The sequence below is a fragment of the Neovison vison genome, chromosome 2 (assembly GCF_020171115.1).
Source record: "Neovison vison isolate M4711 chromosome 2, ASM_NN_V1, whole genome shotgun sequence".
NCBI classification, from domain to species: Eukaryota; Metazoa; Chordata; class Mammalia; order Carnivora; family Mustelidae; genus Neogale; species Neogale vison.
Genome location: NC_058092.1, coordinates 205038710 through 205062845, shown reverse-complemented (window position 1 = coordinate 205062845; position 24136 = coordinate 205038710). Strand labels below are relative to the sequence as shown.

Sequence of the window (24136 nt, the reverse complement as noted above, 5' to 3'; positions counted from 1 at the left end):
GAGAGCACACAGGGCGGGGCCTAGTAAGCAAACTCACAGTTCCACAGCACTGTTGTCCTTAGAGTGATTCCCTAATCTGGCATTTTATCTTTCATTTGTGGGTGAATGACTGATTAAAAAAAAAACACGAAAATTTATGCAAAGAAGTATTGGGTACGGAGCAGAGATCCAACATGGAGTAGATTTCTCAAGGGGTGAAACTAGTAATTATTAAAAATTTCTGATTTTTAAATTAAGAAATAATTTAAATAAAAAATAATTTAATAAATTGTTAAAACTCTCATAAATAATGGCCTTAACACTTATAATTTCATTTTCAGTTCAGTGAAATTAATTAGATGAATGCAAGAGAACTAAAATAATCGGACACTCTGGGGACATAAATTGAAAAATGAAGTTTTGTAGCTCAGATAAATACTGGTTTTGCCAAGCTGCAGGTCTTAGAAACTCAGGTTTGGGAAGAAAGCAATCACCACCTTGGCAGGCGTCAGGTGGGCATATGTACAGTCGTGAGTGCCTCTTACCTGATACAAAGGGCCATCCTGAGAGCAGACTTGCGAAGCTGAGCAGTTCAGACACCGAAACTGCGGAGGAGATGAACTCATCAGATAAGAGGCATCCACAACTGGATACATATTTAAAACTGATTATTTCAACTATTTTAACGTCAAACATGAGTCAACATGATAATTTTAAGTAAACACTTTCCAAACTATGGTAGGTTTTTTTTTTTTTTTTTTTAAGATTTTTAATAACTTAGTGACTGGTAAAATGTAGCCTGAGACAACTTGAGTATCTAAATATCAGTTTTGTTAATATTCTGCAAGTATTTATGAAAATGGTGCCTATAGTTTCCATCTCCTCTTCAGATAATAATTCCTGGGAAAATCCTCATCTCTTCAATCCAGGAGAGGTACCCTCCTTCTCCTACCCCTTCCAGTGACTAATCTCTCTTAGCTCGCTCTTCTACTACCCGTGAAAGCAACACTGTTCAGAGTTCAGAGCTCTGAAAGGGGTATGCGGTTTGCCCCAACATGTAAGGGGTCCGTTTTCTGTTTTAGATTAGGTTCTTTATATTGCTCACATTAGATTTTTAGTCTCCATATCTATTTTAAGAGCGGAGAACATGAACTCCTTGTGTCTTTATCTTATTCATATGCACTGTCTTAATAACTAAGGGCCAGAAATGGCATACAGCAGCTTCTCAAAAAAATGTTTCATTGAGTAAATCAATGAATGAACACATTTTAAACTACTGAGTAGATTCAGTTGTAAACCCACTAACTTTTAACAGTTTAACCATTCACAGTAAAGAAAAAAAAATCATTCCCAAATCTTGATTTTTCAATGTTGAGCTAAATAAATACTTATTAAGCATGAACTTTAAGTTAATTGTAACATGATTATAAACAATGAAATATATACTTTAAAATTATGTATATATGAATTTAACATTGCATGCCACTTCAAAATAGGAAAATATACATAAAAAATAGGTATAAATTAACCAGGAAAAATCTAACATCCTAAAGCAAGCAGCTTTTTAAAGGTAGACTTTGAAATAATGTTAACATAAGAAATGATTAAAACAAATGTACTGGTAGCCTTTTAAATAAAATTTTAGAAATTTTCCATTTCCCCAAAAAGACTAGCCATTTTCTCCAGGAGTGAGTCCTGGACTTTCTGTACAGGGCTCATCAACATGCTGGAAGCCAGGCCCGGCACTGCTATCCTTACCAATTGTCCCTTTTCTCTCTGAAGAGTCCCCACACTCTGGCCTATCAGACTTTGCAAGTCCTGAACAGCATTTAAGAGTGAAGAGTTAAGGTGAAGGAGGCTATTTCACTAAGTGATTACAAGTCAAGGAGAATGTTTGTTTTTTTCTAGAATTGCTTAATAATGCAGATAAAGCAAAGCAAGACAAATGTGGTGAGGTAACTTGGGGTATGTCCTGGCAGGAAGTTGTGAGAAGCGACAAAACCAACCAGGATCAGCTGGGAAGGAGGGGCTGCACTGAGAGTTAGTACTCAACTTACCCTAGATAAAGGAGAGCAGGAAGAACATGAGTTCATGATGAAAACTGAGGCCAAATGGAAAAATATGAATAGTAACCTCCCAGGGAGGAAAGGAAGTTAGGTGAGAATTACAATAACAAAATGCAACATATATAAGCTATTCATAAACTCATAACATTTACTGTGTCAGGCATTCCACTAGGTACTTTATTTTTTATTTTATTTTTTTAAAAGATTTTATTTATTTGACAGAGAGAAATCACAAGTAGGCAGAGAGGCAGGCAGAGAGAGAGAGGGGAGAAAGCAGGTTCCCTGCGGAGCAGAGAGCCCGACGTGGGGCTCGATCCCAGAACCCTGGGATCATGACCTGAGCCGAAGGCAGAGGCTTTAACCCACTGAGCCACCCAGGCGCCCCCACATCTTTTAAGAAGGAAATCTGTATCAAAATTTAAAACATGCACACTCCATTGTAAATCCATATCTGGAATCTAGCCAATAAATATGCTTGCACATGTGCGAGAATATATATATGTGCTGGAATCTAGCACTGCTTGTAATGTTTAAGAAACTTGAAAAAGTCTGAATTTCCACCAAATTTCCACCAAAGGAGCATGTTAATCAGATTATTATTATAATATTTCATTCTTACTAAAAAATTTCAAGACAGGCATTATTACACCCAAATTTTAAGGATAAAACAACAACAACAACAACAACAAAAACCCAACCAAGAGTGGAAACTAGGAAGCAGAATAGCTCAGTTGGTTAAGCATCTGCCTTCAGCTCAGGTTATGATCCCTGGGGTCCTGGGATCAGGCCCTGTGTGGAGCTCCCTGCTCAGAGGGGAGTCTGCTCTGCCCCTCCCCTCACTCATGCTCTCTCTCTCAAGCAAACAAATAAAGAATCTTAAAGAAAAAAAAAAAAGCCAAGAACTAGGAAGCAGAAGCAGAACACAACTGGGAGGAAACAGTTACAATATATATAACCAAAGATTATAGAATCCAGAATGTATAAAGAGCTCCTAGAAGTTAGAAAAAGACAATCACACAATGGAAAAACAGCAAGGCGATGGATAGGAAAAGAAACTTCACAGAAGAAATACAAAATTGATGCAAAATTCATGTGCAATGTTGGTGAAGATTTCAGAAAACGGGAACTCACATATATTACTGGTAGAATTATACACTGCTAAAATCTTTTAAGAAGGAAATCTGTATCAAAATTTAAAACATGCACACTCCATTGTAAATCCATATCTGGAATCTAGCCAATAAATATGCTTGCACATGTGCGAGAATATATATATGTGCTGGAATCTAGCACTGCTTGTAATGTTTAAGAAACTTGAAAAAGTCTGAATTTCCACCAAATTTCCACCAAAGGAGCATGTTAATCAGATTATGCTGCAGCTGCACAAATGGAACGCTATCAACTTGTTAAAAAGAATTGTATCAAGTTTGTTGATTCTCCATATGACACATCAACAAATGAGGGAAACAAAAAGTCGAAAAAAAAAGTTGCAGAACAGTACATGTGAGTCCATTCATGTTTCAAAAATGTGAATACTGCACATACTTATGAACAGGATCATTCATATATTCTTGATGACTGGTCTAGATAAGTTCCTTCCAGACTGAGATCTAATTCTGTAACTCTACACTCTCAATTTACAGATGTGGAAGCTACAGTAGTCGTGGATCACGTTTCCTAAACCCCTATTACTCAAAAGATGGTCCAAAGATTAGATGCACTGGCATTCCCTGGAAACTTGTTAGAAATGCAGAATCTTGGGCCCTACCCCAGACCTACTGAGTCAAATATGAGTTTTAGCAAGATCCCCAGAGGATTTCTATTCACATTGAAGTTTGAAGCTTTGCGCAGTGGCAGTATCGTAGCCAATGAGGTTTATCTGAGGCGCGATTATTGCTAATTGAAGTTTGAGAAGCACTGGTTTTAAGAAAAGGTACATTTTCTTCCACTAATAAGTGAAAGATGAACACCAATCTTGAGTATAATACCTTCATGTGCTCGCTTCGGCAGCACATATACTAAAATTGAGTATAATACCTTCAGGTATCAATGTTATTATGAACTGAAAAATCTCTAAGAGTTAGCTAAGTTTAACCAGATGTTTGATTCCTAAAGATAAAATCCCAAAAGTACAAGGACTACAGAGAACAGGCTGAGCCTTCAGTGGAACTGCCCCAGGATAAAGAAGAGAAAAGAGGCGGAGATGCTGTGTTGCTCAGGGAGATGTTGCTCTGAAGAAACCGAGGCCAAGTGGAATTCTCCAAGATTCTTCCTAGGAGTCCAGACCTCAGACAAAGTAAGGAGGTGATGGAACAGAGTGGCCTTGCCTGAGACAGAGGACCCTGGGGGCAGAGGCAGCATCCCATGTGAAGAGGGAAGGGAGTACAGGGTTGACTCAGAGACCTAGGAGAGCCTAGAACACATGAGGAGAACACCCCTGCCCCAACACCCACAGCACTGAGTAGACTAAAAAACCCCCGCAAAGATGCCAATTTCAGCCATATCAACCTAAAAATTTATTCCAATGCCAATCATAATCCCACTCTCAAGTTCATCTGAAAAAATAAATGGGTAAAATTAGCACCATTTTTGAAAGAATGAGCTTAGCTGTAACAAATATGAATATACATCGTAAAGCAAATTAGAAGGCCTGTTTGCCTTATTAATTAGTTTGAACTTTATTCAAAATTATCCCAAAGAAAATGGACAACCGAGGGGCTTTAAATTAGGAGCAGGGTATGATCAGATTTTTATAAAAACTATACATACTGTGTTATATGCAGGGATAAGACTTGTGCAGAAGAACAAAATAGAATGTCCAGGAACATGTGTGTACATATCTGTGTGTACCTATTTCTGTGTATGTGTACATGTGTGTACATACCTGTGTGTACATATAGATGTATGGATACATATGCACAGATAATGGTGACAAATCAAAACACTGACATATATAAAGTATGGCTTACTTAATAAATTACGTTTTTGGCATAAACATCTTAGAATAATTTTTGTTAGAGTCTTAGCCTCATTGTAGGTATGTGCATATAAGTAAGTAAATCTTAAGTGGATCCCAATGTTTAATGTAAAAAGTACTGGAAAGAAGCAAAAGAAGCCCCCATGGTGGTCATGAGTTTTGGTAATCAGCTGACCCCAGGCCAACGCACAGCCAGGTACAAGAACCACAGGCAGAGTCATGTGAGCTTGTCAGACATCCTAGCATCCTGCTGGAAGCAGAGGGTAGAGATGGGAGGGACGTGACTGCATCAAATACACTAGAAGGGGCTTGATCATGAAATGACTGTTTTATTGCTAATTTGTCCATTCATTCCAACTGTTAGAATTCACCAATTATTATAATAATAATTCATAATTAGTTGGAACATTAGCAAACATTTAAAATTAACAGAAGTCAAATGGGAAATGGAGATTCAAATAAATGAGATGATCTTTAGGATATATTTTGCATTAACTATGACATTATAAAAGAAACTTTTCATTCAATTTACTCTTTTTTTTTTTAAAGACTTTATTTATTTATTTGACAGATCACAAGTAGGCAGAGAGAGAGAGGAGGAAGCAGGCTCCCTGCTGAGCAGAGAACCCGATATGGGGCTTGATCCCAGGACCCTGAGCTGAAGGCAGAGGCTTTAACCCACTGAGCCACCCAGGCGCCCCTCATTCAATTTACTCTTTGAACAGATACTGAGTATTGGTACTAGGCCCTGCTCTGGGTACTGGAGACTCCACAGTGAACAAATAATTATCCCTATCCTCAGACTACATTTGAGTTGGGGGACAAACAATGAACATAAATAAGTGGCATAGTGTTCCAGATGGTATGAAAAAAAATACTCTAGAAAACAATCAAACATAAAATGGATTGGGAGAATGCCATATTGGGAGTGGGGGTTGTACTATTATAAGGAAAGTCAGAGGCCTCACTGAGAAGGAGATGTAGAAGCCAAATTCCTTGGGCGAAGAAGGTAAAGAAAATGATTCACATGGGTACTTCGGGAGGTAGGAGAAAGCCTAGCATGTCAGAGGAAACAGAAGTGAGTGGGGCTAGGCTGTGTTGAGTCAAAAGAGAATAAAGAGTAAGATCACAGAGGTGTCTGGGGAAAATTGTGGGGGTCCGTATCTATAGGTCCTGGAAGGACTTCGGTTTTTTTCTGAATGGTATGAGATGTCCCTGGAGAGTTGAGAGCAGAGAAGTGACATGTTCTAATTTGTTCTCAGGGGATCCCTCTGGCTGCTGTGCTGGGCCAGGACACTAGTGGGACCCTGGGTGGAGGCAGGAGAGGAAGCATGGGGCTCAGGGAGATTTTTACAGAACTTCTGGAGAATGGTGACAGCTGCATGGCCCAGAGTGGCAGACGTGGTAGGGGGGAGACAAAACTGGACTCTGATCGTGGTACTCTGATAGGAGAGGTCACAGAATTTGCTAAGGATAGATGAAAGAAAAAGAAACCAATCAGGACTGACTTCAGGGACTCTGGTCTGAGAAACTGGAAAAAATGGAACTACAAATCTTAGAACTACTGAGATTGTAAAGCCTGAGGTTAGAAACAGTTCTGTCATACTGAAAAAATAAAATGGACTAATATATTACTGCTGTGCTAAAGATAATATCTAGTTTTCCTATTTATTGGTTTAGTTTTTACATGAATGAAAAATCATAAGTTACTGAACCATTTTCCCAACCAACCTATATTAAAGTATGCTTTAAACAACATAGGAATTTAAACTATCAGATATGTATAATCAGAAACACAACTGTAGTAAAGACTGATTTAACTGATAGTCAATTAATGATAGTCAATTAATTGATAGTCAATTCAAATTAGCACTTTAATGCTTTGACTTTAAAATATCTGGCAGTGTGGATGACCTCTGGGAAGGGACTGTGAGAAAGACAAGTGAGCACTATCTCTTCAACCTTAAGGCAAACCTATTCATAGCACTTGAAAATCATTAACACATAATAAAATGCTCAAAGACTTATCAAAGAAAACTAAAATTACATTATGATATTATATGTGATATCACAATAGCTAAGCCCCCACAGTGCTGGGTAAGGGATAACTGACTACCTCTGTAATCTGCACCTGGTACCTGAAACATTTTGGTTGGAAGGATTCGATGAGGGTGATGTATGTAGAACCATTTAAAAAAACTATAAAATATCCTAGAAAGGTGGTAATCATTTACCAAGTACAAAGAATTAGATTTTTTTTTTTTTTTAAATGAGGCTTAGAGGGTCTAATGTGTTCTTCCTGGCACATGACTAGCTGGTGACCGGTACTAGAACAGAATCTTTTCTTCCTGGTCATGAGAATTCAGCCTCACAAGGAAGTCTTCACCAAAGTGGGATTCAGAAAATAAAAAACTGACTTCAGAAGTTAGGTGCTTTATTTATTGTTATATCAAGATATTTCTGAAAAACATAGTCAATTTTCCTACCCATTGAATACAACACCCAAAAATGATTTTTGAGGTTTTATAACTATTCCACAGATGTTTACATTCCACAGAAATAGGTTTTTGAACAATCCTAATTATATTCAGATTCTGCATTGTCTTTGAGAGGGGTTATATTCCTTAATTTTGTATTTTTTATAGTTAATTTACATTTTCATAAGAAAATGTAATAAAACCCAGCTTACTAGAGAGATTAAAATTATGCAGAATTTAGAAGTAGGACATATTGTACCATAAACACCACAGACTCTTAATGTCTGAGAGGACCTTGGAAGTCATCTAGTACAACCTTCTAGTCAATCTCAATCAATGTGTATTCATGTAATCAGATTATGAAGAGAATTTAGTAACATTAGGACCACATTCCTCACTGATACACATTAGCCTTATAATCCCTAGTCCCTTGGATTTCTCTACTATTAATGTTCTACATAACTCAGATAAGATATGCTTGAACCTTCTAACTAACCCTAAACAAAGGTACAGTTCAAAGTAGAGAATTCTCCTTTTGGGTGTTTTGGATTTTTCTCAGGTCTTCTCCTTTTACATCATTTCTCTCATATTGCCTTGGGCCTAAGCCACAACAATCTAATTCTGACATCAGAAACCACAGCAAACTCACTTACCCTTTGGTCAAATTTTATACTTTCACATAAACGAGGTACCTGAAAAAAAGATTACCTAGATTCTACCCTATCTGTTTCCTCTGGCACAACCAAAAAATAATATCAACGATTAAACAACGTACTAATCAGGGCAAAACTTCTCCCTTGACTCCATATAGTTAGACGTTCCCATATTTTATTGGGGTTTAAAAAAATTTAAGTGTCATCTTTTCTGTATTGAGGTAAGTGGAGTGCAGAACATATTTAGATGGAGTTTTTTAATTCACCATAAATATAACAAAACCACATTTAACACAGATTTTGGCTTTGTATTTAGGACCAATTATCATGGAGTAGCTGAGATAAACAGTAAAAGGAATCAGTTTCTTCTCTTTGCAGACTAGGTTTTTTTGTTTGTTTCTACATAATACTGCTTATAAGGAGTAGCAAAATGGCAATATAACTAAATATACACATAGGTAAATATAAAAGCAATTTACGTTTTCGCCTCTTAGTCGCCATCTTGTCATGTAGATGAATTCCATAGTATGATCCTTCCCCATAATTTCACCATTGCACAGCACATCCAACTTTAAAAAGAACAGTTACAGATCCATTAACATAAATAATTTTTAATTCATTAGTGTCTAACACCTTTTCCCCAAATTTCAAAAAAGATTCAAATAGATATAACAAAATAAAAGTGTTAACTGTTATTTAAAAAGAACACTGAATATTTTTATTAAAAGCACTGGTCCATCTCATAATTATTAACGATTCAGATATAAGTAACATGAAGCGGTGCTTGTCTTGTCCCACGTGCCTGTCCCTGAAGTCTATCCCACATGATTCTGAAATGCAGTGTAAGGTTTCTCAGTCCATGTCTCTGTGCACCCTTAAAGGTTTAGACCTATTCCTGTGATTGTCTCTTACAGAATGGGAAGGAATTGTGGAGGCCTCACAGCATCTTTGGCTTATGAATTCACCTTTCAGAATGTTTTCATCTTCTCAAGATTTAGAGGACTTGCTTTCCCCTCATTAATTTGTAGTCAAAGAGGGTAAAGGAATGAGTGTTTGGATGTAAGATTTGCGGGTACTTCAAGGCATTTGAGAATTCCTGGTAATTGCCTGTAGCTAAGTCGATGGAACAGTTAGGGCCAGCAATGCCACAGGCTGTTATCTTCTTGGGCTCTCTGGCCTGTTTTGCTTGGTTGGTAACTTGCATAATACTTACAGGACCCTCTTCTCACCTTGCATCGAACTTCATAAAGGGATGAGCTTCCCAAAGCTCACTTTTGCTCTAGAGCTGCAGGAACAAAACAACACCCCAAATCCTTAAGGCCCCAGGAACTGTGGCTATGATTTACCAATTCAACAAAGCATAGTTAAACATTTATCATAGGTCCCTATAAATAAAACATTTCAGTTCTCTACTATTAAAAGCAAACTGATAAAGAGTTTGAAGTATGGGAAGGGGAAGAAAAATGGGTTTTAAATAATTCTGTGTCTGGTTAGAGACTAGAGAGTTTTGAACTTTAAGTCTAAAATGAGTAGCATTCTAATTGTATTAGACAAATTTTTAGCTGAATTATATTGATATTTTGATGATTTATGTTGACTTGCATGGACCTCAAAATGTTTCTCAGATATTTTAAAAGGACAAAATAGATAATTTTATTTTTTTAACCTTGCCTGTAAAATAAATTCACAATCAAAGTAGTAAAGAGATTTAGGATGCAATTCCTAGTTAGATACAACTGCTTCTGTTGTCATTTAAAAACCAAACTATCTTGAGTCAAGATGGCAGAGAAGTAGCAGGCTGAGACTACCTCAGCTAGCAGGAGATCAGCTAGAGAGCTTATCTAAAGATTGCAAACACCTGCAAATCCATCGGCAGATCGAAGAGAAGAAGAACAGCAATTCTAGAAACAGAAAAACAACCACTTTCTGAAAGGTAGGACTGGAGGAGAAGTGAATCCAAAGCGAAGGGAAGATAGACCCCGGGGGGAGGGGCCAGCTCCCGGCAAGCGGCGGAGCAACGGAGCACAAAATCAGGACTTTTAAAAGTCTGTTCCGCTGAGGGACATCGCTCTGGAGGCTAAACCGGGGCGAAGCCCACACGGGATCGGCGTGACCTCAGGTCCCGCGGGGTCACAGAAGGATCGGGGGTGTCTGAGTGTCGCAGAGCTTGCGGTTATTGGAACGGGAAAGCGGCTGCAGAGGCAGAGCCGACAGTAAGCTCGCAGCTCGGAGTTGCCTTGAACCGGTCACAGGCTTGGTGAGCTCGGAGCGCGGCCGGAGGTTAGGCAGACGCGAGTTACTAGGAGCTGTTCGCTGAGGGCGCACAGGGAAGCGGGGCCCCGGGCTCTCGGCTCCTCCGGGCCGGAGACCAGGAGGCCGCCATTTGTATTCCCGTCCTCCGGAACTCTACGGAAAGCGCTCAGGGAACAAAAGCTCCTGAAAGCAAAGCCGAGCAGATCACTCAGCCCGGCCCCTGGTAAGGGCGGTGTAATTCCGCCTGGGGCAAAGACACTTGAGAATCACTACACCAGGCCCCTCCCCCAGAAGATCAACAAGAAATCCAGGCAAGACCAAGTTCACCTACCAAGGAGTGCAGTTTCAATACCAAGGAGAGAGCAGCAGAATTCCAGAGGAGGAGAAAACAAACCACGGAACTCATGGCTTTCTGCCTGTGATTTTTTAGTCTTGCAGTTAATTTAATTTTTTTCTTTTTCATTTTTTTTCTCTTCTTCTGCTAAAATTTTTTATAACTTTTACCCTTTTCTTTTTTGAAGTTTTTTAACTAGATTATCTAATATATATATATTTTTCTTTTTTATACTTTTCTTTATTCATTTTCTTTTTTTTAATTCTTTTTTTTTCTTTCTTTTTTGAACCTCTTTTTATCCCCAAATCAGAAGAGATCCTAATCTCTTCAATCTTTTTTTTTCTTAATTCTTTTTTAAATTCTTGATTGAATTTTTAATTCAATCTCTTTTTTTCTTTCTTTCTTTTTGAACCTCTTTTTATCCCCAAATCAGAAGAGATCCCAATCAGAAGAGATTGGGAGATCCCAATCAAAGGAGATCCCAATCAGAGGAGATCCCTCACCCAATCGTGAGGGGGGAGAAATCCCCCCTCATGATTTGGGATCTCTTCTGATTTGGTTAAAGCATATTTTCCTGGGATTGTTGCCACCCTTTTAGTATTTTACTTGCTCCTTCATATACTCTTAGCTGGACAAAATGACAAGGCGGAAAAATTCACAACAAAAAAAAGAACAAGAGGCAGTACCGAAGGCTAGGGACCTAATCAATACAGACATTGGTAATATGTCAGATCTAGAGTTCAAAATGACAATTCTCAAGGTTATAGCCGGGCTTGAAAAAGGCATGGAAGATATTAGAGAAACCCTCTCCAGAGATATAAAAGCCCTTTCTGGAGAAATAAAAGAACTAAAATCTAACCAAGTTGAAATCAAAAAAGCTATTAATGAAGTTCAATCAAAAATGGAGGCTCTCACTGCTAGGATAAATGAGGCAGAAGAAAGAATTAGTGATATAGAAGACCAAATGACAGAGAATAAAGAAGCTGAGCAAAAGAGGGACAAACAGCTACTGGACCATGAGGGGAGAATTCGAGAGATAAGTGACACCATAAGACGAAACAACATTAGAATAATTGGGATTCCAGAAGAAGAAGAAAGAGAGAGGGGAGCAGAAGGTATACTGGAGAGAATTATTGGGGAGAATTTCCCCAATATGGCAAAGGGAACGAGCATCAAAATTCAGGAGGTTCAGAGAACACCCCTCAAAATCAATAAGAATAGGCCCACACCCCGTCACCTAATAGTAAAATTTACAAGCCTTAGTGACAAAGAGAAAATCCTGAAAGCAGCCCGGGAAAAGAAGTCTGTAACATACAATGGTAAAAGTATTAGATTGGCAGCTGACTTATCCACAGAGACCTGGCAGGCCAGAAAGAGCTGGCATGACATTTTCAGAGCACTAAACGAGAAAAACATGCAGCCAAGAATACTATATCCAGCTAGGCTATCATTGAAAATAGAAGGAGAGATTAAAAGCTTCCAGGACAAACAAAAACTGAAAGAATTTGCAAACACCAAACCAGCTCTACAGGAAATACTGAAAGGGGTCCTCTAAGCAAAGAGAGAGCCTACAAGTGGTAGATCAGAAAGGAACAGAGACAATATACAGTAACAGTCACCTTACAGGCAATACAATGGCACTAAAATCATATCTCTCAATAGTTACCCTGAATGTTAATGGGCTAAATGCCCCAATCAAAAGACACAGGGTATCAGAATGGATAAAAAAACAAAACCCATCTATATGTTGCCTCCAAGAAACTCATTTTAAACCCGAAGACACCTCCAGACTTAAAGTGAGGGGGTGGAAAAGAATTTACCATGCTAATGGACATCAGAAAAAAGCAGGAGTGGCAATCCTTATATCAGATCAATTAGATTTTAAGCCAAAGACTATAATAAGAGATGAGGAAGGACACTATATCATACTCAAAGGGTCTGTCCAACAAGAAGATCTAACAATTTTAAATATCTATGCCCCCAACGTGGGCGCAGCAAACTATATAAACCAATTAATAACAAAATCAAAGAAACACATCAACAATAATACAATAATAGTAGGGGACTTTAACACTCCCCTCACTGAAATGGACAGATCATCCAAGCAAAAGATCAACAGGGAAATAAAGGCCTTAAATGATACACTGGATGAGATGGACATCACAGATATATTCAGAACATTTCATCCCAAAGCAACAGAATACACATTCTTCTCTAGTGCACATGGAACATTCTCCAGAATAGATCACATCCTCGGTCCTAAATCAGGACTCAACCGGTATCAAAAGATTGGGATCATTCCCTGCATATTTTCAGACCACAATGCTCTGAAGCTAGAACTCAACCACAAGAGGAAGTTTGGAAAGAACACAAATACATGGAGACTAAATAGCATCCTTCTAAAGAATGTATGGGTCAACCGGGAAATTAAAGAAGAATTGAAAAAAATCATGGAAACAAATGATAATGAAAATACAACGGTTCAAAATCTGTGGGACACAACAAAGGCAGTCCTGAGAGGAAAATATATAGCGGTACAAGCTTTTCTCAAGAAACAAGAAAGGTCTCAGGTACACAACCTGACCCTACACCTAAAGGAGCTGGAGAAAGAACAAGAAAGAAACCCTAAGCCCAGCAGGAGAAGAGAAATCATAAAGATCAGAGCAGAAATCAATGAAATAGAAACCAAAAAAAACAACAGAACAAATCAACCAAACTAGGAGCTGGTTCTTTGAAAGAATTAATAAAATTGATAAACCCTTGGCCAGACTTATCAAAAAGAAAAGAGAAAGGACCCAAATAAATAAAATCATGAATGAAAGAGGAGAGATCACAACTAACACCAAAGAAATACAAACTATTATAAGAACATACTATGAGCAACTCTACGCCAACAAATTTGACAATCTGGAAGAAATGGATGCATTCCTAGAAACATATAAACTACCAAAATTGAACCAGGAAGAAATAGAAAGCCTGAACAGACCCATAACCAGTAAGGAGATTGAAACAGTCATTAAAAATCTCCAAACAAACAAAAGCCCAGGGCTAGATGGCTTCCCGGGGGAATTCTACCAAACATTTAAAGAACTAATTCCTATTCTCCTGAAACTGTTCCAAAAAATAGAAATGGAAGGAAAACTCCCAAACTCATTTTATGAGGCCAGCATCACCTTGATCCCAAAACCAGACAAGGATCCCATCAAAAAAGAGAGCTATAGACCAATATCCTTGATGAACACAGATGCAAAAATTCTCACCAAAATACTAGCCAATAGGATTCAACAGTACATTAAAAGGATTATTCACCACGACCAAGTGGGATTTATCCCAGGGCTGCAAGGTTGGTTCAACATCCGCAAATCAGTCAATGTGATACAACACATCAATAAAAGAAAGAACAAGAACCATATGATACTCTCAATAGATGCTGAAAAAGCATTTGACAAAGTACAGCATCCCTTCCTGATCAAAACCCTACAAAGTGTAGGGATAGAGGGCACATACCTCAATATCATCAAAGCCATCTATGAAAAACCCACTGCAAATATCATTCTCAATGGAGAAAAACTGAAAGCTTTTCCACTAAGGTCAGGAACACAGCAGGGATGTCCATTATCACCACTGCTATTCAACATAGTACTAGAAGTCCTAGCCTCAGCAATCAGACAACAAAAGGAAATTAAAGGCATCCAAATCGGCAAAGAAGAAGTCAAATTATCACTCTTCGCAGATGATATGATACTCTATGTGGAAAACCCAAAAGACTCCACTCCAAAACTGCTAGAACTTGTACAGGAATTCAGTAAAGTGTCAGGATATAAGATCAATGCACAGAAATCAGTTGCATTTCTCTACACCAACAACAAGACAGAAGAAAGAGAAATTAAGGAGTCAATCCCATTTACAATTGCACCCCAAACCATAAGATACCTAGGAATAAACCTAACCAAAGAGGCTAAGAATCTATACTCAGAAAACTATAAAGTACTCATGAAAGAAATTGAGGAAGACACAAAGAAATGGAAAAATGTTCCATGCTCCTGGATTGGAAGAATAAATATTGTGAAAATGTCTATGCTACCTAAAGCAATCTACACATTTAATGCAATTCCTATCAAAGTACCATCCATCTTTTTCAAAGAAATGGAACAAATAATTTTAAAATTTATATGGAACCAGAAAAGACCTCGAATAACCAAAGGGATATTGAAAAACAAAGCCAAAGTTGGTGTCATCACAATTCCGGACTTCAATCTTTATTACAAAGCTGTCATTATCAAGACAGCATGGTACTGGCACAAAAACAGACACATAGACCAATGGAACAGAATAGAGAGCCCAGAAATAGACCCTCAACTCTATGGTCAACTAATCTTTGACAAAGCAGGAAAGAATGTCCAATGGAAAAAAGACAGCCTCTTCAATAAATGGTGTTGGGAAAATTGGACAGCCACGTGCAGAAAAATGAAATTGGACCATTTCCTTACACCACACACAAAAATAGATTCAAAATGGATTAAGGACCTCAATGTGAGAAAGGAATCCATCAAAATCCTTGAGGAGAACACAGGCAGCAACCTCTTCGACCTCAGCCGCAGCAACATCTTCCTAGGAACATCGCCAAAGGCAAGGGAAGCAAGGGCAAAAATGAACTTTTGGGATTTCATCAAAATCAAAAGCTTTTGCACAGCAAAGGAAACAGTTAACAAAACCAAAAGACAACTGACAGAATGGGAGAAGATATTTGCAAACGACATATCAGATAAAGGACTAGTGTCCAAAATCTATAAAGAACTTAACAAACTCAACACCCAAAGAACAAATCATCCAATCAAGAAATGGGCAGAGGACATGAACAGACGTTTCTGCAAAGAAGACATCCAGATGGCCAACAGACACATGAAAAAGTGCTCCATATCACTCGGCATCAGGGAAATACAAATCAAAACCACAATGAGATATCACCTCACACCAGTCAGAATGGCTAAAATCAACAAGTCAGGAAATGACAGATGCTGGCGAGGATGCGGAGAAAGGGGAACCCTCCTACACTGTTGGTGGGAATGCAAGCTGGTGCAACCACTCTGGAAAACAGCATGGAGGTTCCTCAAAATGTTGAAAATAGAACTGCCCTATGACCCAGCAATTGCACTACTGGGAATTTACCCTAAAGATACAAACGTAGTGATCCAAAGGGGCACGTGCACCCGAATGTTTATAGCAGCAATGTCCACAATAGCCAAACTATGGAAAGAACCCAGATGTCCATCAACTGATGAATGGATCAAGAAGATGTGGTATATATACACAATGGAATACTATGCAGCCATCAAAAGAAACGAAATCTTGCCATTTGCGACAACATGGATGGAACTAGAGCGTATCATACTTAGCGAAATAAGTCAAGCGGAGAAAGACAACTATCATATGATCTCCCTGATATGAGGGAGTGGTGATGCAACATGGGGGCTTAAGTGGGTAGGAGAAGAATCCATGAAACAAGATGGGATAGGGAGGGAGACAAACCATAAGTGACTCTTAATCTCACGAAACAAACTGTGGGTTGCTGGGGGGAGGGGGGTTGGGAGAAGGGGGGTAGGGTTATGGACATTGGGGAGGGTATGTGCTTTTGGGTAAATTGGAAGGGGAGATGAACCATGAGAGACTATGGACTCTGAAAAACAATCTGAGGGGTTTGAAGTGGTGGGGGGGTGGGAGGTTGGGGTACCAGGTGGTGGGTATTATAGAGGGCACAGCTTGCATGGAGCACTGGGTGTGGTGAAAAAATAATGAATACTGTTTTTCTGAAAATAAATAAATTGGAAAAAAAAACAAAACAAAACAAACAAACAAAAAAAACCAAACTATCTTGCCCCAATTAGCAATGTTGTTGCAAAAGCTTCAGTTGTAGGTACTTCATTGAAACATCACCCTATGTGTTAGACAGCAAAATAAGGGTTTGTGGGGGGGACCAGTAAACGTTACTAAAAATCACAGGAACAGTCCTCTACACTGGGACAGATATGGAGCTGTCTGTGGACAGAGCTTCCAGCCCTGCTGGCCTGTAGTGGGGAGAGAAACACTGCGGGCCAGCAGGGAGATTGTGTGAAAGAGAGCAAACTCTCAGCTCTAACAACTTCCCGGAACCCAGAAAATGACTCAGTGGGTCACGCTTAGAAGTAAGGAAATAAAACTGCGTGTGGTATTTTTAAGAAGAGAATGAAATACAAAACCGAACCATAAAAACAATCTCATTTTCTTTTTTCACTGTTGTATCTAAGTTGTCATCTTTTACTTTACCAATTACATAGGGCTTTGATTAACTTTCACAATTTTTTCCCTAATGTAAAAGCTGATGTCTCTGGAAACGTTTTAATCTTCGTAGGACCAAACCACAGTAAGAATTTTTAACCCATGGCTTATTAGTTTTCTAAGAGTTTTTAAATAAATTTAGGATCAGAAGCTTCCTCAAAATACATAATACATGTCAATGCCTATGTTCAAACCTTATTTTATTTCTGCTATGATAAAAAGTTCATTTTAGTATTGGTATACATAATAAAGAACTAATGTTGCCTTTGATGTCCTTGTTTATTATGTAGGAAACTAGTCTCAGTCTTTCGTTTCTTCAGAAGCTACTTTCAGAACCCAAAGAGGAGGAAGAGAAATTAATTCAAGTAGTTAACACTGCCATTTGGACAGGTGAGAAATGGTAGCCATGTCTCCTCATTACTCCTAGGATCATAAACATTCTCTAAACACTGAACACATTACAAGCTGTGCTGTGATCACCATGAGGGCAATTTATCTCTCCATAAGGAAACTGGTAAATGGCATTTATGCAGATGCAGTTATGCTGGTTTTACCTACTGCTACACAATATCATTTTTGCATATGACACAATTAAAGAAACATTATTTACAAAATCCTTTTTAAAAACACAATGTTTTAAATTCTGACAAAGAAGTCTATAAAGTAGAAATGGATCCTGAAGGTCTCATTAAAAAAAAAAAAAAAAAAAGAACCTAAAGCATATTGGCATTAAAAAAAATCTAGCTGTAGTATTATTTAGGGAACATTTAAGCTATTTAAGTATCTCTTCTAATTGTAAACCACTAAATGCATTAGTAGCCTATTTTAGTTATATGTTAAATTAAAAAATACACATTATAAATAGAATTCTATGTTCTCAAAATTACATTTTTAACATGAAAATAACCCAAGTTTCACAAAAGTTAAATGTATTTTCCATTAATTTTTACTTATTTTGTTAGAATTTTGTTCAGATCAGAATTATCAAAATGATCAAGATTAGATTAACAACTTACCTCATAAGAACTTGGAAGTTTTAGTTTCAAACTTAAAAATTTTTTAATAGTTCCCACAGTTACACGCGTAGAACACCGAATGAATTTCTTCATTAAACCCTAAAGGAAATAAAGATTACTAATTAAAATATTCTACTTTATTTTTAATAGAACCACAGGTGTCACTTCCACTGTCATTTTAAGGATTTTTCAAAATATTCTCTGAAAACATTTCAAACTATAACTCCTTAGCACTAGTGAGTAAAAATGTTCCTAATTCTTGGGTACTTACATGATATTCTTCAAGAATGTATGAGGAAAATCCTGGGTATCTGACAATCTCCACACCTCTAAACAATTTGGTTAACAACACATTATAAGTTTAATAAAAAAGATCACAAAAAGCATATAGAATATTTTATTATATAATGTCACTTCTAAAAGTATTAGGGAATTTTTTTAAAGTCTCATAACTTTATTTTTTAAAAGAGCAGTGATTTCAAAAGGGGCTCTAAGGAGTCAGATGTCTGATGGACTGTGGTAATACTTTACTGAAAAAACAATGTTCTATGTGTCTTGATTTTCCCCATTTTATTAGCAGTACTAATTTACTCTTTAAGCATGAACATCACTAAAATATAAGAAGCAATCCAGAATGAACACTCAAACTGAGAATGAGTCAAAATGATAAACATGAACCAATATGTGAAACAAAATTACATCTCCAAACCAATAGTAAAACAAACACCAGTGATTCAATCTTTTAAAAATATAAAGTATTACTTCTATGTATATGTATAGGGTATTAGGTCAGCAAGCAGAATTGTTCTTAAATTCATTAAGCCAAAAGTAGAGCCATCCATGGGGTGCCTGGGTGGCTAGGTCAGTTAAGTGTCCGATCTTTATTTAGGCTCAGGCATGATCTCAGAGTTGTGAGACTGAGCCACACCTTGGGCTGCCCACTGGGCATGGAGTCTGCTTAAGATTCTTGCTCTCCTCCTCCACCCCCCTCACCCCTTCCCACCAACACATGCCTGCTCTCTAAAAAAAAAAAAAAAAAAGAATAAAGAAACAAAAAAACAAGCCATCCAGTTATTATCTGTTCTTAGCAAATGTGTTCCTAGCAAAATATATTTCCTAGCAAAGACCAACAGAAACAAATTTACAAATGGTGCTTGGTCACTATTCAGATGGTAAAGTATCCATTAAAAGAAAACAGAAGTCAAAAGTTACATCTAAAGCAAAACATACTCTAGCCATTTCAAATGGGAAGACTGGTACTCTAGATGGCATGGAAAAAAAGGGATAAATAATCAAACAGATCTTCCCTATATCTATTCACAACATTTCAACTACCCTAAGGTTTCCTGTCTATTTTCTTGTTCCAAACAGCTTATAGAGAATGCTTTGCACATTTTCTGGGTCCCCGTTAATGTGTGCTAATGTGTGCATATAAGAGTATGTAAGAGTATAACGTGTGGTTACTGAAAGACACTCTAAATGTATTATCCGCAGAGAAATCTCAGGTGTTTAAAGAGCCTATAGAAATGACCATGGCATCACCACTCCTAAGGTCTCAGAAATTATTAACAAGTATAGAGGTGTCAGAGATTTAAGGGAAGCTTTTAAAAACTAGGCAAAAGCTTGTTTCAGGAGTTTATAATTCAGTAAGGTTTGACATTAATCTCTAAGAAAATTCTGGCCTGAATTATTTGTTTATTTACTTAATATTTTTATTTGCTTTTCACAGAGAGGGAGCACAAGCAGGGGGAGAGGCAGGCTCCCTGCTGAGAAAGGAGCCAGATGTGGGACTTGATCCCAGGACACTAGGATCATGACCTAGTGCTTAACCGACTGAGCCACCCAGGCATCCCAAGAATTACTTAATATTTTATTTGTAAGTACTTAGAAAATGACAATATAACAAGTATGCATTTTCTCTGTATAGAAACATTCTACAATTATACCAAAGTAATCCTGTTGCTTCCCAGCTAGGTATACCGTAGACTTGCTATACAGGTCTCTAAAAAGTAATCAACACATTTTAACAGGGGCAATGACAGTTAAGAGTGTTAGCAGAGATGATGGGACGGTGGGGAGAAACTTAGGTGACCTTAAGAGCAGTGCTTCTCTCCTGCCATTTCATTTCCTAACACAGACAGAAAATGGAAACATTTGTACTGCACACAGGGGTTAAGGGGAGACTGCGGCCCAGGAAAGTCTGTATAGCCCAGGCCCTGCCATTTGCTCTGGTGGGATCACCACCAACATTCTAGGTTCCCTCCCCTGCATATCTGAAGAAATATTGCATGGAAAAAGATCTGTTACCTTTGTTACAATGCCCTTGGCTTCAAACCTGTTCCTCAGGCCAGAAGAGGAACAGTTCAAAAAAGGCTCTTTCTGCTTCTAAGGTGGTTACCCTAGAAGTATTTTTACCTTTTATCCCCCCCACCCCCCTTTTTTAGAAGAGTTAGGAGATTAGATCTGAAATCAGCTAGTGGTCAATGTCATGGGTTACAGTTTTCCAGTTGTAGGACACAATTCAACAAATCCTAATTCTTTTGATTATTTGAGTTTGTTTTTTTTTTTTTCTGAAAGATTTTGAGTGAGAGAAAGAGAAAGAGCAGGAGTGGGGGGAAGGGGCAGAGGGAGGGGGGAGAAAAGCTGGCTCCCCGCTGAGTAGGGAGCCCAATGCAGGCTCCAGTCCAGGACCCTGATATGACTTAAGCCAAAGGCAGACACTTAACCAACTAAGCCACTCGGGTACCTCTGTTTTTTAAAATCCAAATCTCTAACAGTGTTTTTTCTTTCATCTTTGGAATGGTATGGGTAGTACCTTCACCAGCTAAAGCAACTGTCAAGCTTGACTTTGACTTTTTTTTTTAATTGAAATATAATTCAAATACCATAAAAGTCACCATTTAAAGTGTATAGTTCACGGGGCGCCTGGGTGGCTCAGTGGGTTAAGCCGCTGCCTTCGGCTCAGGTCATGATCTCAGGGTCCTGGGATCGAGTCCCGCATCCGGCTCTCTGCTCAGCAGGGAGCCTGCTTCCTCCTCTCTCTCTGCCTGCCTCTCTGTCTACTTGTGATCTCTCTCTGTCAAAAAAAAAAAAAAAAAAAAAAAATCTAAAAAAAAACAAAGTGTATAGTTCAGTAATATTTAATATGTTCATGAGGTTGTGTAACCAGTACCATTACCTAATTCCAGGGCATTTCATTATCCCACTAAGAAACTTACGCATTAGCAGTCACTACTACTTCCTTCTCCCTTGACCTGACAAAAGCCAATCTACTTTCTGTGTCTATGGACTTAGTCTGGACATTTCATAGAAAAGGAATCATACAATATGTGAATTTTGTGTCCAACTTCTTTCTCTTAGCATAATGTTTTCAAGGTTCATTCATGCTGTAGCATGTATTAGTATTTGACTCTAGCTTATAGTTTATTATACACTATCCTAACTTATTTTCCTTTTTGAAAAAAAAAATTTAAAGGCATCCTACTTGGTGTGAAGTGGTATGTCATGTGATTTTGATTTGCATAGGTCCTAATGACTGATGATATTTAGAATTTTTTCATGTGTTCATTGGCCAATTTTTAATTCTTTTTCAAAAAAAGATTTTAATTTATTAGAATGAGCAAGCACAAGAGAACAGAGGGAGAGGGAGAAGCAGACTCCCTGCTGAGCAGAGAGCCCAATTCAGGATTTAATTCCAGGACCCTGGGATTATGACCTGAGCCAAAGGCAGATGCTTAACTGACTGAGCCATCCAGGCACCCCAGCCATTTTTTTAAATCTTCTTTGGAGAAATGTCTGCTCATTTTTTTTGCCCATTTAAAAAAATTATCTTTTTGTTAATTGGTAAGAGTTCTTTATGTAATCTAAATACTAAAGGTTTACCAGATGTGTGATTTGCAAATCTTTCCTCCCATTGTGTGTATTGTCTTTTCACTCTCTTGGTAGTATTCTTTGATGTATAAAAAAGTTTTTAATTTTAATTTTTTTAAAAGATTTTATTTATTTATTTGACAGAAATCACAAGTAGACAGAGAGGCAGGCAAAGAGAGGAAGGGAAGCAGGCTCCCCGCTGAGCAGAGAGCCCAATGCAGGGTTCGATCCTAGGACCCTGGGATCATGACCTGAGCCGAAGGCAGAGGCTTTAACCCACTGAGCCACCCAGGTGCCCCTGGAAGTCAGACATTTAATTAAGCCACACAGGTGCCTCCTACTCTTTAGGCCTTCTTAATTTCTTTTAATGTTTTGTAGTTTTCTTTCTTTCTTTCTTTTTTTTCTTTAAGATTTTATTGATTTGACAGAGATCACAAGTAGGCAGAGAGAGAGAGAGAGGAGGAAAGCAGGCTCCCTGCTAAGCAGAGATGCGGGTTTGATCCCAGGACCCGGGATCATGACCTGAGACGAAGGCAGAGGCTTTAACCCACTGAGCTACCAGGGCACTCCTGTAGTTTTCAATATACAAATCTTATACTTTCTTGGTATATTCCTAAGTATTTTACTCTTTTGTTGTAATGCAATTAGTGCACAGAGGTTCTAATGTCTCTATATCCTCACCAACATTTGCTGTTTTCTGTTTTTTTTTTTTAAGATTTTAAAAATTTATTTATTTGACAGAGATCACAAGTAGGCAGAGAGGCAGGCAGAGAGAGGGAGGAAGGGAAGCAGGTTCCCTGCTGAGCAGAGGGCCCGATGCGGAGCTTGATCCCAGGACTCTCAGACCATGACCTGAGCTGAAGGCAAAGACTTAACCCACTGAGCTACCCAGGCGCCCCTGTTTTCTGTTTTTTGATAATAGCCATCCTAAGGAGTGTGAGGTGATTACGTGATTGTGGTTTTGATTTGCATTTTTTTGATGATTAGTGATGTTGAGGGTCTTTCCATGTGTCTGTTGGCCATGTCTGTCTTCTTTGGAAAAATGTCTATTCGGGTCCTCTATACATTTTTATTGGATTGTTTGATGTTAAATTTTTTATATATTTTGGATATTAACCCCTTATCAGACAGATCATTTGGAAATATCTTCTTATTCAGTAGGTTGCCTTTTTGTTTTGTTGGTAGTATCCTTTGCTGTGCCAAAGCTTTTTATTTTGGTGTAGTCCCAATAGTTTATTTTTGGTTTTGTTTCCCTTGCTCAAGGAGACATATTCATAAATATGTTGCAAGGGTGACTGATGTCCAAGAGATTACTGCCTATGTTTTCTTTTCAGGAGTTTCATGGTTTCATATCTTATATTTAAGTCTACAATCCATTTTGAGTTTATTTTTGTATATGATATAATGAAGTGGTCCAGTTTCATTCTTTTGCATGCAGCTGTACAGTTTTCTCAGAACTATTTATTGAAAAGACCATATTTTCCTGATTGTATTTTCTTGCCCCTTTGTTGTAGGTTAACCATATAATTAAAGGTTTATTTCTGGACTTTCCATTCTATTCCACTAATGTATGTATCTGTTTTTTGCCAATATCTCACTGTTTTGATTACTATAGCTTTGCAGTATATCCTGAAATCTGGGACTGTGGTGATATTCACAATTCTTAAGATTGAGATTGCTTTGGATATTCAAAATTTGTGGTTTCATACAAATTTTAGGATTATTTGTTTCAGTTCTCTGAAAAATGTTATTTGTATTTTGAAAGGAATTTCATTTAATCTGTAGACTGTTCTGAGTAGTATGAACATTTTAGCAACATTCTCCCAATTCACGAACATATCTTTCCATTTGTGTTATCTTCAATTTCGTCTATAATTTCTTCTAGTTTTCAGAGTATGTACCTTTCCCCTCTTTAAATTTCCTAGATAATTTATTATTTTTGGTGCCATTGTAAACGGGATTGTTTTCCTAATTTCTCATTCTGCTACTTTGTTATTGATATGTAGAATGCAACAGATTTCTTTATATTAATTTTATATCCTGCAACTTCCCTGACTTCATGTATCAGTTCCAAAATTTTTGGTTGTCTTTAGGGTATTTTATATATAGAATCGTATCATCTGCAAATAATGAGATTATCTCCTTCCTTACCCATTTGGATGACTTTCATTTTTCTTGTCTGAGAATTTATTTTTT

General features: G+C 37.8%; 1 protein-coding gene and 1 non-coding gene across 4 annotated transcripts in view; one reads left to right on the top strand and one right to left on the bottom strand.

The window, feature by feature from the left end:
• Nucleotides 1–24136, bottom strand: part of PCGF5 (polycomb group ring finger 5) — a 124540-nt gene that overhangs the window by 11260 nt on the left and 89144 nt on the right. For 2 of the 3 annotated variants that reach the window (XM_044240089.1, XM_044240090.1), the window contains exons 7-9: nucleotides 18071–18169; nucleotides 8632–8721; nucleotides 525–584 (exon numbers count right to left, since the gene is read on the bottom strand). In XM_044240089.1, coding sequence (XP_044096024.1) covers nucleotides 525–584; nucleotides 8632–8721; nucleotides 18071–18169 — 249 coding nt within the window. The remainder of the gene's footprint in view (nucleotides 1–524; nucleotides 585–8631; nucleotides 8722–18070; nucleotides 18170–24136) is intronic. The other variant, XM_044240091.1, reaches the window with a different exon arrangement.
• Nucleotides 3885–4019, top strand: LOC122901430. Its single transcript, XR_006383485.1, has one exon. It is a non-coding gene; the product is annotated as a U4 spliceosomal RNA (small nuclear RNA).